The 15,118-nt window shown below is 41.2% G+C and overlaps 1 protein-coding gene across 1 annotated transcript in view; it reads left to right on the top strand.

Annotated features, from left to right (window-relative positions):
- PRKCE (protein kinase C epsilon) overlaps nucleotides 1–15,118 on the top strand; it is a 369,797-nt gene that overhangs the window by 171,709 nt on the left and 182,970 nt on the right. The window contains exon 2 of the mRNA XM_060754401.2: nucleotides 5,323–5,386. Coding sequence (XP_060610384.1) covers nucleotides 5,323–5,386 — 64 coding nt within the window. The remainder of the gene's footprint in view (nucleotides 1–5,322; nucleotides 5,387–15,118) is intronic.

The raw sequence follows: 15,118 nt of genomic DNA, 5'->3' as shown, positions 1-15,118 counted from the left end.
GGCAAAAGGATCTATGGAACTCCCATGCCACCTAGTGCTTCTCTGCACCAGCCCTTTACCCCAAAGTGGACTAGAAGTTGAACCTGGATTTCCAGATTTATTTCATGTCAAAAGCATTGTATAAATAAATTAGTGCAAAACTGATAAAATAGAGTGAACGCACGTGGCTAAATAATTTTAGACCAAACTGAACAATGGTTATCGCATTGTCTGTAGCTTGAAACAGTTCTTCCTCTGTGCATCAGGCAGAGCATTGTGGTGCTGAGTTGTTTCTTCTGCTCCACAAGGTGGAGGGTTCTTCAGATTCAGAAGTGGTGTTGGAAAATTAAAAGACAACCTGGCTAAATGGCACTACCTAGAAAAAAACCCCTAGATTTCCAGATGATATCCAAGGACTTCTGGTACCGAAATCAAATTAACTTATTTTGTTAAACAGTGGACAGTACAACTGGCTCTAATAATGTATTTAGTTTGGATATGTTCAGAGAAGGAAGCTATAAAAAGAATCTTTCTAGGTTTTCTTGGTCTTCCTCTTTGCTACAAAATACATCCTTCCAAAGAAACGGGGGCTGTTGGATTGTGGTTTCATGTGGCCACAATGTAATTTGTAGGTTCACTGTATTGAAAAGATCTTGCATTGTATGATACTTAAGAGTAAACTCTTTGTATGAACAGATTAAGTTGGTAGTTGGGAGCACTGTTTCTTTTCCTTGTAGGGGGCCATTCGCAGACTATTATACATCTAGCTCAAAGATATGTATCAATTCTGATTTCAAAATATTTTAAACGTTTAAAAGTTTACAAAAGAGGATGATTGCTCCTTTCAACATTATCCATGTCTGTTTTTATTTGGTACAAAATGCCAATATTTTGTTGAGTTTTAATGGTGGGAATTCACCAATACAACTTCTAGCAATTTTTAAAAAATGGTGTTTCTAAACCCCTTGTCCTCCACCCCATGTTCTGTGCCTTCAAGTTCTTCCCAACTTATGGTGACCCTAAGGTGAATCCAGGGAGTGGGCTGAACTCCCGCTGTTAGGCCCAGCTTCTGCCAACCTAGCAATTAAAAAACATGCAAATGTGAGTAAATCAATAGGTACCACTTCAGCAGAAAGGTAATGGCACTCCATGCAGGAATGCCGGCCACATGATTTAGAGACGTTTATGGCCAACGCTGGCTTTCCGGCTTAGAAATAGAGATGAGCACCAACCCCCAGAGTAAGACATGACTACACTTAATGTCAAGGGTTACCTAAGGCGAACCTATCACAAGGTTTTTGTGGTAAGATTTGTTCAGAGGAGTCCTCTGTTTCAAGATAACCAAAGAAGAAGAGACCACCATCCTTTGAAGCAGTCTATGCTACTGCTGATTAGCTGTTAAAATAAAGAAGTTCTTCCTAATGTTTAGGGGTGATCTCTAAATTGCTTGAATCTAAAGCTGGTCGGGGGACCTGTAGCTCTGCAGATGCTGTCATATTCCTTTTCTCATCATCCCAACCAACCTGTCAGTTGTCAGGAAGTCGTAAACCCATGAACATCTGGCAGGCTTAAGGTTCCTCTAAACAGTTCTTGTGTCTAACAAAATCAAGAGCAGTATTATACTAGCCAATGCCCTATAAGGATCGTTCTTCCCAGCAATGATGTCATCGTGGTGCAACCTGATAAGTTCTCACATTACTCAGACATTATCATACATAATTAAAAAGTAAACTCTGCTTGTCAAAACTAATGACCAAAGTGCAATTTCCAAGACATTTCTGCTCAGTTGTTAGTATGTATGTGTACTCCATTTCCTTTGATCATTAGCATGGGCTTCTCATCTTCACTGTAAATTAATAAGATGCTTACAATAATTCATTTTTAGTGATGTTGGAAACTATTTTGTGTTCTAGCAAGCATGATGTGAATTTTAAGGAAAATGATTTGAAAGCTACTTTCAGACAATTTCCTACATATCAGATCCTCCTCCACGTTTTAAGAACTAATGCTTTTCCAAAGGCTGGATGCTTTCTTCACTGCTATACATCCATCTTGGGGGGCACATCTTACTGAACTCAATGGGAATTATCTGCCAGAGCTTGGAAAGTTTTTTTCTTCTTCAAAGGAGTGTTACTATTAGTTCTTACTGTTCAGAGAGTAACAAGAAAATGGCCACTCAAAGCATTTTTGCTTTCTCCAAATAGTTAAAATACCATATATATGTTTAAGTTGCTCTCATGTATAGATTGGGACCAAAATTATAGATGTTGATGTGACCCATAGATCGGTCCAAAGGATGGAAACACCACTGCCATTCAGTTCTTGTGGGTTTTTTCGGGCTATATGGCCATGTTCTAGAGGCATTTCTCCTGATGTTTCGCCACTGCCATTTCTCCATCCAGGCATCCAGAAGGCCAGAGGGTAGATGCAAGCATCCAGAAGGCCCTGAACCAGTGCCTGGCCACAATGATGGTCTGGATGAGGGCAAATAAATTGAAGTTGAATCCAGACAAGACAGAGGCACTTCTGGCCAGTCGCAAGGCTGAACAGGTTATAGGGTTACAGCTTGTGCCGGATGGGCTTACACTCCCCTTGGAGGCGCAGGTTTGCAGCTTGGGAGTCCTCCTGGACTCATCGCCGAGCCTGGAAACTCAGGTTTTGGTAGTGGCTGGGGAGCTTTTGCACAATTAAAACTTGTGTGCCAGTTGCACCCGTACCTTGGGAAGTCAGACCTGGCTATGGTGGTCCACACTTTCATTACATCTAAGATAGACTACTGCAATGCACTCTATGTGAGGTTGCCTTTGAAGACTGTTTGGAAGCTTCAAATAGTCCAGCGGGAAGCAGCCAGGTTAATAACTGGGGTGGCAAACAGGGAGTACACAAATCCCATGTTGCATCAGCTTCACTGGTTGCCAGTGTGCTACCAAGCACAATTCAAAGTGCTGGTTTTTGCCTATAAAGCCCTAAATGGCCCCTGCCCAATTTACCTGCCTGAATGCATCTCCCTCTATGAACCACCATGGAGATTAAGATTTTCCTGCTCTTGGTCCCACTACCAACGCAGGTGCTACCTCCCTTGCGAGATTAGATCAGCCCCTTCCCTCCTGTCTTTCCAAAAAATGGTAGAAACTTGGCTTTAGGACCAAGCCTTTGGGACAGCGCAATAACGCAACTATAGGAAACTTTACCCTTCTGACCGATTTTAGTATGACCTATACAGAAGTATAAAGGATGCAGATTAAATGTTACTTGATATGTTAAAAAGTAACAATATTACCAGTTGTTGTATTACTTTCAAAAGTTGTTTACCTCCTTATTATGATCAAAACTAAGGTGTTACAGATGTTGTAAGTGCAGGCACAGTATGATACTCATATATGCAGGGATCCTGTGGAAACAGTAAACCATGGATAATATTAAACTCTATTGAAATGAATGGGTTTGGCCAGAAATTAGCATAGAATTACCCTGGAGGACATCCCCAGGATTGTGTTAGGTCATCCATGAGAAACTCTGTGGCAACTTCTGGCAGAGGCATACAATAGAATTGCCTGGAGGACCTAGAACATTTCTAAAGAGGGCATATTTTGCCTGATGAAACTGCAGGACTCCCTTGAGTACGGGAGTCATACAGTAATGTATAAAAGGGAGGAGGAGAAGTGGGGAAAGGAATCTCAGTACCATTAAGACTAACAGCTTTATTTTAACATGAGCATTTGCAGCGTACAATCTACTCCCTTGGGTTCACCCTAAAGTGTTAGTTACTTCTGTTAAAAGCTCTTGTACTCTAAACGAATGCATATTGGATCAGTGCACAGCTTAATTTTTAAATTTTGCCCCTCTTTTGATTCCTGCTCCAGACGTTCATACACGAGACGTTTCACACGAGCTGAAGCTTAAACGTTATATTCACAGAGTACAAAATCAGAGTTTGTTTGAAGAAGAGCAGCAAATGCTTCCCAGTTCCACCAAGGTATCACTTACCATTCGGTTAGGCACCAACTCAAGTACATAGGACCCCAAAGCAGGTTAAGTTATTTTGTCTCCTGGTACAGGAAATCACAGAAGCCGCAATGGGATTCCATTCTGGTGGAATAGCTTTCCTTTTAATACAGCTGTGGAACTTGAGAGAAGTCAGCATACAGTGTTCCCTACTAGTTCATGGTTCGCCTATTGCGGACTCGTTGTTTCACGGGTTTTTCTCTATTATGTTAGGATGTCTCTTCTGATTGAAATGAAATCTCCAACTTTAACTTTTATTTATATAAAGAAGAGGAAGAGGAGGAGGAGGAGGAGGAGGGGAGGGGGAGCCAAGTGCTGGCAAATGGTGGGGCCAGAGGATGCCGGAGCCCCAGGAGGCAGTGGGGCCTTGCTTCCTTTGGGCTAGGAGGAGGAGGATACAGAGGAAGAGGGTGAGCCTAGGCCAGATTAGAAGAAGAGAGAAGGAGAAGGAAAAGAAGAGCGCCCCCGAGCATTTGCAGCAGGCGGCAACCGTGCAGCAGCAGCAACTCCCTCCTCCTCTGCCTCTTCCTTGGAGGCTCCTTGGGCAGCATTGACCCCATTGCCAAGGGGCTTCCGAGAAAGCGGAGGAGGAAGAAACGGAGGAGGAGGAAGTTGCTGCTGCTGCACTGTTACTGCCTGCTGCAAATGCTCAGGGGCACTCTCCTTCACTCTTCTTCTCATCCAGCCTGGGCTTCCCAAGGGGCCTCCGAGGAAGAGGAGGAGGAAGAAATGGAGGAGGAGAAGAGTGAAGGAGAAGACCAGGGCTAGATCCATGTTTGCCACCAAATCTAGCCCCATATGATGAGGTTGTTAAGATGTGTCTGAAAGTTCTCTCTCCGTGTTGTTATGCCAGTGGGTACACAAATCACATGCATATCCGTTTTCAGGCACATCTAATGCACTATCATCTTTGAGTAGAATTGACAACCAATGAGGCTGACAAGCTCTTAAAGTTTCTAATATCTTTAATGTTTTTGTAGTTTTAATATATTGTTAGCTGAATATGTTGTATTGACATTTAACCTCTTATTTATGTACTTCATCTTCAGATGGATAATGTGTTCTCCCTACTGGTTTTCTTTTAAGAGGTCCTATGAGCTCCATAGCTAGAAGTGTATAACCAAATATTTACAAAAACCCTTCCTTCTTGATGTTGGGTTAAGGTGGAGCATCTAAATCTGCCAACTTTTTCAAGTCTTTAAGGCTATTGACTGCCATCATTACATTGAGCTTTGGGTAGGGAATCACAGGATGACATTGAATGAAAAAAATAAACATATTCTATGAAAGGAACACAATAGAATTCTAATAATAAATATTTGCTTCCTTCAACTACAGATTGATCTGGAGCCAGAAGGAAGAGTGTATGTCATCATAGACCTTTCGGGCTCATCAGGTGAAGGTAAGACGGATGGATTTTACGGCATAATTTCATAAATACATGTTTTAAAGATATATTTCCTTCATCTGCATCTCTGTTTCTGTTCATTAGCTGAATGGGTAACTTTGCAAGTTCCATATAAATAACCCTCAGCTTTTGAAAAAGAGGAACAAGAAGTAAGTGTAGTAAATAGCAATTAATGTATCTGAAATAGTTTCACAGTGGAATATGTGCCTATGCTTTAAAAAATGAATGCATCGTGATATAGAATGAGTTGGTTACCATTGGTGGGCTTTTGGATTGAAATGGGAAGGTTGATATCTGCTACCGAGCACAATTCAAAATGCGGGCTTTAACCTATCCGAATATATCTCCCCCTATGAACCATCCTGGAGGTTTAAGATTGTCTGGGGAGGCCCAATCCCACCCCTCTCTCAGGCGCGACTGGTGGGCACGAGAGACAGGGCTCTCTCAGCAGTGGCCCCTTGGCCATGGAACTCCTTCCCTGGGGAAATTAGATCAGCTCCCTCCTTCCTGACCTTCAGGAAGAAAGTGAATACATGATTGTGGAACAAGCATTTGCGCAGTGATTCCCAGTGCAGCAATAACCTCTCAGTGCAATCATGAACAATGCAAATGACAATTGGAATGGCTCCCGGAATATGCTTTTGGACGTCATGATTTTAAGTAATTGTTTTAAGTGATATGTTTTAATTATGTGATTTTAAACTATATATTGTTCTATTTTTTATATGTATTCAAGGCATTTAATTGCGCCCTGAGTCCCCTTCTGGGTGAGAAGGGTGAGATATAAACGTAGTAAATAAATAAATAATAAATATACAATACATTGAAAGCATAGATCAGTTTGACCAGTGTTGAATTGAATTTACCATTCATGTTACCATGACTTCCTCCTTCCACACAATAAGAGTGGAGGAAAGAGAGGAACCTGTAGAATGAGAGGGAACAGATGAGAGGCTAGGCAAGGGCTAGATTTTAACTGCCTTTTCCTTACATTTTCAATGGCCATAGCTCTACCATTATAAATGATGTCTCTTCTGCATTGCTTATTTGGAATGACGTTATTTTCCTCTCCACCCATCCTGTCCCCAGTGTGCCAAATGATGCTGCACCATGACAGAATAATATTGAAAAAGAGAGATGTTTAGTGGAACAAAGCAGCCAGTAATATCCTCTGAGATTTGTTAGAATTTATTCCTATCACTGCCCTTCTCAGTTTAATGTGTATTTGTAGAATTTTTATAGTATTTGTGTCTTTTTAACTGTGCTGAGACCCGCCTCGAGCAGTGGGGAGAGGCGGATAAGAAACAAAATTATTATTATTGTCATGTTATCATTATTATTATGACACAAAAGCACAGCAAACGAGATATATATGCTGGATTTCATATCACAAAATCACAAATCGAACACTTCCCAAGTGTTTAGGGCTGTGTGATGTATTTTTGAATGATGTGCACAGATCCAAGTAAGGTGGCCTTTTGCAGTTGACAGATCATGATTTTGTCCATCTTTATTGTTTTCAAATGCTGGCTGAGATCTTTTGGCACAGCACCCAGTGTGCCGATTACCACTGGGACAACCTCTACTGATTTATGCCAGAGCCTTGGCAGTTCAATTTTGAGATCCTGATAATGGATGAGTCTTTCCTGTTGTTTTTTTTTTGTCAATTCGACTGTCACCTGGTATGGCAACATCAATAATCAAACTTTAATAATAATAATAATCCCCTGATGGGTGCCACCTTGTCATGGTGGGGGGCTTAACTGCTCCAAGGATGCTGAGAGCTGTGCTCGTGGTAGTGTAACTACCAGCAGGTCCAACCAAGTCAGAAAGGTCTCAGCTGAAGAGTGGAACTAAGGGCACCTAACCCATTAGCACTAAGGAGAAACGAACGAAAACCAAGTCTATACTGGCTTGGTTGTCACCCAGGATAAAAAGGACCATGGGGGGTGCTGTTGATTCTGGACATCCATTGACAAGTGGGTTACAGAATCAAAATACAAATGAACAGTCACAGAAGCAGCAGAAATATACAATGCCAGAAAACCGCACAATTACTACTACTACTACTACTACTATCATTATTTATGCCATCAAAAACTTTACTCTTCTGTACTCTGAACAATGTCTGGATATTTTAAAAATTATGAAAAATGTTTAGCATCTGAATGCCCTCTAATAAAGTTAAAGGTAAATGTTTTCTCCTGACATTTAGTCCAGCCGTGTCCGATTGGGGGTTGGTGCTCATCTCCATTTCTAAGCCAAAGAGCTGGCATTGTCCGTAGACACGTCTAAGGTCATGTGGCCAGCATGATTGCATGGAGCAGCGTTACCTTCCTGCCAGAGTGGTACCTATTGATCTACTCACATTTGCATGTTTTTGAACTGCTAGGTTGGCAGAAGCTGGGGCTAACAGCAGGAGCTTGCATCGCTTCCCAGATTCGAACCTGTGACCTTTCAATCAGCAAGTTCAGAAGCTCAGCAGGTTAACCCACTGTGTTACTGGGGGCTCCTGCCCTCTAATATGAATAGTAAATATTCTTGAATCCAAAATCTTGGAGAAATGTTGAACAATGCAAGGAACTTTTACTTTGTTTGCCTTAGACTCGACACTTTACAATCTTTGAGTGTGACTAATGCTTGAGAGTATTCATAAAAATAATTAAACCAAATGGTACATATTTTGCATTGATTCAATTGTCACGGAGATTCAATGCACTTATTGTATTTCTGTTCTGTTAATACCTTTGTTGAATACCAGTCTTTTGTGTTCGCTGCTTTCTCAGTGAGTGCATCTGTATATGAGCTACAAATTGAAATGCTCCGCCTCAACTTTCTGCCAGTCTTTGACTTTTGAAAAAGGAATGTGTTGTATTCGGAAATGAATCAATTACATTCTATTTTTGAACATGGGGTATCTACACAGCAAGAAATCACAGGGGCTGAGAATGTAAGGACAAATGGCATTTCTTACTTTTCTTAAAATGAAAGCTGCAATTTTCAGACTTTCAGAAAGAGCCCATGGTTTCCAAGTAATAGGTAATTCCCGCAAGCCTTTTTGAATGCCCACAATTTTCCTTAATTATCTTCTTAATCTTTGCATCCTTCAACTTTTTTCATCTTAAATTGCCTATGCCAACTTTGAATCTGATATAGGGGTTGTAAAGTGAATGAAAGGGCTATACCAGAATGGTAATAATGTCTATGGCAGGGAAGCATACGCTGTGATTTGCCATAACCCACCAGAACATATATTATGTTCCAGCAGTTGCTTGTTCACTCACCCACTCCTCCTTTTTCTGCTGCTCCAGGTAGGCAGCAAAACCCTGGGAGTTTTATTGAGCCCCACCTCCCAAACAAGAGTGTTTTATCTTGAGGAATATAAGGTGTTCAAATCTAATCAGCAACGAGAAAGCTTTAATGGCAACTAATGTTTTGTAAAGTTGCCTTTAAAAATGCCTTTGCTAAACTAGGGAATTTCCAGGAATATTGACTGTACTATCCTTTGTTGTACACCAGAGCAAGAACATTTCTGACCTTAAACATCACACCAGCTTGGTAAAATCAGCAAACATTTTATTGAAGTAGGCAAAGCAGTAAAATTAGCAAAAACACTAAAGTTCCAATACAAAGGTTAGTCCATGAGTTTCAAGGCAGATCAAAATCCATAGGTATAAATATCCATGAAACAAGCACAGAAATCCATGAAACAGGGCAGCATGAAAAATCCAATAGACAAATCAGGAGCTTGGCAAAAACTTGGCACATGAAACTAAGAAAACCGTTATGAAATTCCATCGTTGACTCAACTGAGGCAAGTATTTCCCATGAATCAATATAAGACTTTTCCAGATCCCAAACCCAAAAGGAAAGCATTTCTCTTGATCCTACCACCAGATAAAGGTTTCTTTTTTGTCTTTTCCTATACACGAGTTGATCTTCTTTACGCTTGAGCACTCTGTCTCTGTTTACAAAAGCCTTGCCTTCTACCTACACTCTCATTAACTTGACTCTCATTAACTTCTGCACCTCACAAATCATCTTCAGACAGTTGCTCTGAGAAAGACTATGAAGGGCCTCTCCCAAGAATGTGACCCTTTGAATCTTCCTGAAAGAGCTCGGGCCTCTCATCTGAGCTTTACTCAGGCGCAGGCAAACCCTAATCTCCATTGCCAACAGACTCAGGCCCATCATCAGGAACATCATCCCCATTCCCATCATGAACATCAGACACAATCACAGGCAGAAGAATCATAGCATCATAGAATCAAAGAGTTGGAAGAGACCTCATGGGCCATCCAGTCCAACCCCCTGCCAAGAAGCAGGAGTATTGCATTCAAATCACCCCTGACAGATGGCCATCCAGCCTCTGTTTAAAAGCTTCCAAAGAAGGAGCCTTCACCACACTCCAGGGCAGAGAGTTCCACTGCTGAACGGCTCTCACAGTCAGGAAGTTCTTCCTCATGTTCAGATGGAATCTCCTCTCTTGTAGTTTGAAGCCATTGTTTCGCGTCCTAGTCTCCAGGGAAGCAAAATCAAGCTTGCTCCCTCCTCCCCATGGCTTCCTCTCACATATTTATACATGGCTATCATATCTCCTTTCAGCCTTCTCTTCTTCAGGCTTCTTCAGGCTTCTTGTGTACATTAACGATCTTCTATATATTCAAGAAAACTATTCACAGGATTACAGACCTTAGTTGTAATTAGGCTTGCCAGGTATCCATTATTAGAAAAGATGTCCTTCATTTGAGGGCCAGAAAGCTTGTTAATTCACTGTCTGGCGTCTCTAATTATAAGGAACAGCCTCTATTTGTGGGTAAGAAGACTTTTTCCTTTTGTATAGCCTGACCAAGATTGGGGGGGGGGGGTTGTATTGTGTTTTGGGTATGTGGCCTTAGAATCCCATGCTCATTTAGTTGCACACTTTAGATTTGGAAATGTAAATTAAAGAATCCATAACACACATGAGATATACAAAAAAAAGCAGAAAGAGCCATGTATTGTTCAATACATGTATGTTCTGAGAAGTTTAGACAGAACTTAGTTTCAGGCAGAATGTGATCCCAATTGTAAACAAATATATGATGGCATTTCTTGGTGGTAAGTTTAGGTAGGTTGGTAGGTGGCGCCTCTTCCACACTCTGAGGCAGAGAGTTCCACTGCTGAACAGCTCTCACAGTCAGGAAGTTCGTGTAAGACACATCATGACTTTCTTCTATTCTGATTGGCTCAACAGGAACAGCTCACAAAGAAACCACATGTGAGATCTCTGTGTGTTGTATATTCCCAAATAGAGTAGAAGGAGCTGTGACCGACAGCCATGTAGTCCAGCTCTGTTGAAAAAACCATTATGGTGGAGCCCTTGCTGTTATGGGCATGCGAAAAAGCTGATTGAAAATGGCCAAATTAGTGCACAGGTCTAATATCTACTTCCTAATGGTGAGCACTGCCTCACATGAGTTTCAGTTGTCCCTTATTGCTGTTTTGAAAACCTGGCAATACGAGACTTGATTGTGTTCTCCAGTGATAGGGTGACTTGAGGTTACAGCACGAAAGAGCAGTGCTTATCTTTCTAGTGGAATCAAATGGAACGTGGTCCCCAATTTTGAAATCCTCACTGGAGGCCCTAATCCTTTATATTTTCCATGCTTTCAGCAGCCTTTGAAATGAAGTCTTGAAATGTCATAGTAACAGGAGCTGCACAGTCAGATTTTCTCTTGCTGTTCTGTAAATTAAAGAGAGGCCCATCACAAAGGGAAGTGAGATGAGAAAACCGGTGAACTCATCATGTGAAAATTAAACGAATGAGATCCTAAAGCCTTCGGTATTTACTCTGACCCAGTGTAGTCTTCATGCATGGCGTGGTCTAAAAGGGTTTCTAGATGTACATGCACAAGCACAGCCTCAACAGGGGAGAAGGTGTGACTGAAAAATCCCAAACAAGTAGCAGAAGGTGTCCTTTCTTAGTATGGTTACTATTCTTTTGATTGTTAGACCATCCATCAGGAAAAATAAAGTCAAAACTTTCCGGTCCATTCATGGAAATTCTAAAGTATGTCTTCTTAAATGTACAAATTCCAACCTCAGTGGTATAATATAAACAAGCATACCCCCCCCCCCCCAACTTGACAGGGACAATCCCAATTAATCCTCTGTTCATAGAATAATGGAGATGGAAGAAAACACTAGGATCATCAAGTCCAAACCCCTGATTGGAAAAAAGTGTCCCACCTTTTCAGCTTTTTCCATTTTTATGGCCCAAAATGTCATCTCTAGGGCCTGTGGAAATTTTCATAACATTTTTGGGCCCAGAAGAGGAGTTTTTTTTCTAAGCAAGAAGTGTATGCTTTTAGTATTCTTGTTATGGTTTTATATTATGTGTTAATGTTTTAAAATGTTTTATGGTGTTTTATGGTGTTTTGGGGCATTGAATTGTTGCCATTGTAAACTGCCCTGAGTCACCTAAGGGCTGAGAAGGGCAGTATACAAATATAGTAAATAAATAAATAAACCGGACACAACTTCAGGTTGCTTCCTATGGAATCCTGGAACTTGCAGCCAAAGAACTCTTGGATCTCACTACTATAAAGCCCAGAATTCCACAGAATATTGTTGTGGCAGTCAAAGTGCAATAATAGTACTGTAGAATCCTTAATCTTAAAGAAATCCTTTCCCCCATTTTATCCCCTCCTTCTTTTTCCTTTGTTTTCTAGGTTTTTTTTGTTTGTTTTTGTTTTTGTTATGTCAGGAGCAACTTGAGAAACTGCAAGTCGCTTCTGGTGTGAGAGAATTGGCCGTCTGCGAGGATGTTGCCCAGAGGACGCCTGGATGTTTTGATGTTTTACTATTCTTGTGGGAGGCTTCTCTCATGTCCCTGCAATGGGGAACTGGAGCAGATAGAGGGAGCTCTCCCGCGATTCAAGCCTGCGACCTGTCGGCCTTCAGTCCTGCCAGCACAGGGGTTTAACCGACTGCACCACTGGGGCTCCTGTTTCCTAGTAACCTTCATTTTATTTCAACAATAATCCCATTTTTTTTAAAAAAAAAATCAGGAATAAAATGAAGATTACTAAAATGAAGGTTGTTTCCTAGTAACCTTCATTTTAATTGCTTGTATTGTTGTGATTATTGCTTGTATTGTTGTGTTCCGGCTCGGCCTCATGTAAGCTGCACCGAGTCCCTTGGGGAGATGGTAGCGGGGTACAAATAAAGTATTATTATTATTATTATTATTATTATTATTATTATTCCTGATTTTGTTTAAAAAATTGGGATTATTGTTGAAAAAAATCATTTTTGTACTGGAAACTTCCCAGTCTGGATGTATTTTCTACCTTTCTCTTCCTCACAGAGGATTCATTCTTTATTTCCAAAGAGAGGGTCTTTTTTTGTGGGTTAAACCTTGCATTGAACCCTTATAGTATTTTAGCCAGTGTAAAAAAATGACAATATTCAGAATTCCTGGGCAGCATGGCTATATATTTCTTGTCTTGTAATACTTGGATCTATTATTTAAAACAGTTGTCTGTTCGGTTGGATGTCACCTCCTATCTTCCTCAATTGGTCGTACTGCCTTGGGATAATGGGACTTGTAATCTACATCAGTTGTCTTATAAAATTCTCTATTGACCCCTGTGATTGTTGATTCCAGCCTCAGTTGATCAAGAAGACTACTGAAACATACTCTCTGGATTTCCACGCTGATGATTTTTGCTATTGCTAGCCAGACATATTGAAGTGGTAATTCTGTCGATAAAGCCAAGAAGGGGGTGGGGGGAGGGAAGAAGAAAAATAGTTATGGTTCCAACTGTTCCATTAACTGTTCTTGCAATGCTGTCATCCCTCCCTCTCTCTTTTTTCCTTGCTTCTATGTTTGGCACCAGCCTCTTGTCGTATTTCATCTCAACGCATCTCCTCCTGAACGATGCTTTTCTCTGCTAGGCGCCCTGCTTCCATTAGCTTGGGCCAGAGCTGCCTACTTCGTAATCTTCGGCTCTGATTATCACTGAGTCAGCAGTTTCCCAAATAAAGCCTTTCTCCGTTCTCTTCTCTTTTGATGGAAGAGAATAGTCTGAAGAGTGTGACATTCTTGCTTCCTTGGCCCCTACTTTTCTGCTGGCAGTTGTCCCAAAAGCACATTGATTTTCCATAGTAAGCTGACTTTTCTCTGTGGTAAGCAGTTTTGTTTTCGCAGACTATGTCCATAAGACTGCTTGCCTTCCCCCTGGTGTTCTTAGAGCAATGCTTTTAAAGATGCCTCCTGGATAAAGGATGACATTTTTCTTTTGTGAATGTGATATCGAACATCTGATGGCTATGCTTTTTTAAAATAAGAGGAATAATTTCATCGTTTTCTACTCTCTCAGTGAGCCTTCTTCTATTGTCCATATCATTTGGTTATGTCTAGATTTGTGAAATCTCCCAGTTTTCCTTGCTGCGATGCTTGGGGTTTTTTTTTTTTAACAAAAACCCTCAAATTGTTTTAAACACAAATTTTATTTACAGTTTATTTACAGTATTTCTATACCGCTTTTCTCACCTGTAGGGGGACAAATTTGAAGACATTTTCATTAAATTTGTTTTGGTGATTTGAGTTATTTCATATTTTCACCAGGCTTGAGCCCAGATCCATTTTTAGCCACTCCCCTTGGCCAATCCAGCTTTCCGTTTTGTTCTGGTGCCTGTAATGGCAAGGGCTCAGCCATCAGGGCTTCCCATCTGAAAAGGGACCACGTGGTAGCCGATCACAGCTTCCCCTCTTCTATTCAGCATCATAGTTGAATCTTTTTTATTTTAGTTTATTTTCTGTTTGTTTGTTTTTTTAATTTAGTGGGACTGACTGGGAGTTGAGGACCTGAGGGAAGGTGGGTGAGGTGTGTGTGTGCGTGCACATTTGGGGGCTTGGAGAGTCACAGTTTTAGCTTCATTTTTCTCCTTCTAAAAGATAATAATTATTAATAATAGTAATCCCAGCAAGCAAAAAGAGAAGCCTACCTCTCCTCTACATTAGAAAGTAGAAACAGCTTTAAGGAAGCAAAACCCCAAGCAGAAAGGAGATTGCTATCAATTGAGAAAACAGAGGAGATTTTAAAGATATTCCAGGGAGGATAGCTCCACTGAGCTACAGGTCATTTCTCTTCCTTCCCTAGGCTGCCTTAAAATGTCTTGGAAAGCTGTGTGGCGTGCTGCTGGTGCTGGGAGAGGAAGTATGCACCTGCAGCACCTCGCCTCTGGAGCAGGAACAGTTATAAGAAGCATTAAACCCGATCACCTCTACAAACAGAAGGAAAGGGATCCAGAAAAAGTGGTATCTTAATTCTTTTTTAAATCCAGGTCTTAATGAAGGATATGAAAGCGGAGCCTGTGGGAAGTCATCCATCCAATGCGCTGAATAGGGTGCTTTCTCAACCCCATTGCTGACACCAGGGCTCCCTTGAAAGGAAGAAAGGAACAGGATGGCAGGGGAAAAGGGAGCCTTGTAAGTTCCCCATTGCTGCCAATGGGCTGGATCTAGCCACAGTTATCAGCTACAGACTGAAAAGAGCTATCCGGCTACCTATCCATTTTCAGGAGGTGCATGAAAATGAATGGTCTATTGGTATCTAGCCAGCAGAAGCAGACCGAGGTCCAGTTGAAATGTACAAGCCTAATTTGTACCAGCAGGATGCAGTGATCTAAAATGCAATTGTTAGTCCCAACTATGTCCCAAATGACAGTAAAGGTCCC

Source organism: Anolis sagrei, chromosome 1 (genome assembly GCF_037176765.1).
Source record: "Anolis sagrei isolate rAnoSag1 chromosome 1, rAnoSag1.mat, whole genome shotgun sequence".
Lineage (NCBI taxonomy): Eukaryota > Metazoa > Chordata > Lepidosauria > Squamata > Dactyloidae > Anolis > Anolis sagrei.
Note: the sequence above shows the minus strand (reverse complement) of the source record. Positions and strands in the feature narration are given on the sequence as shown.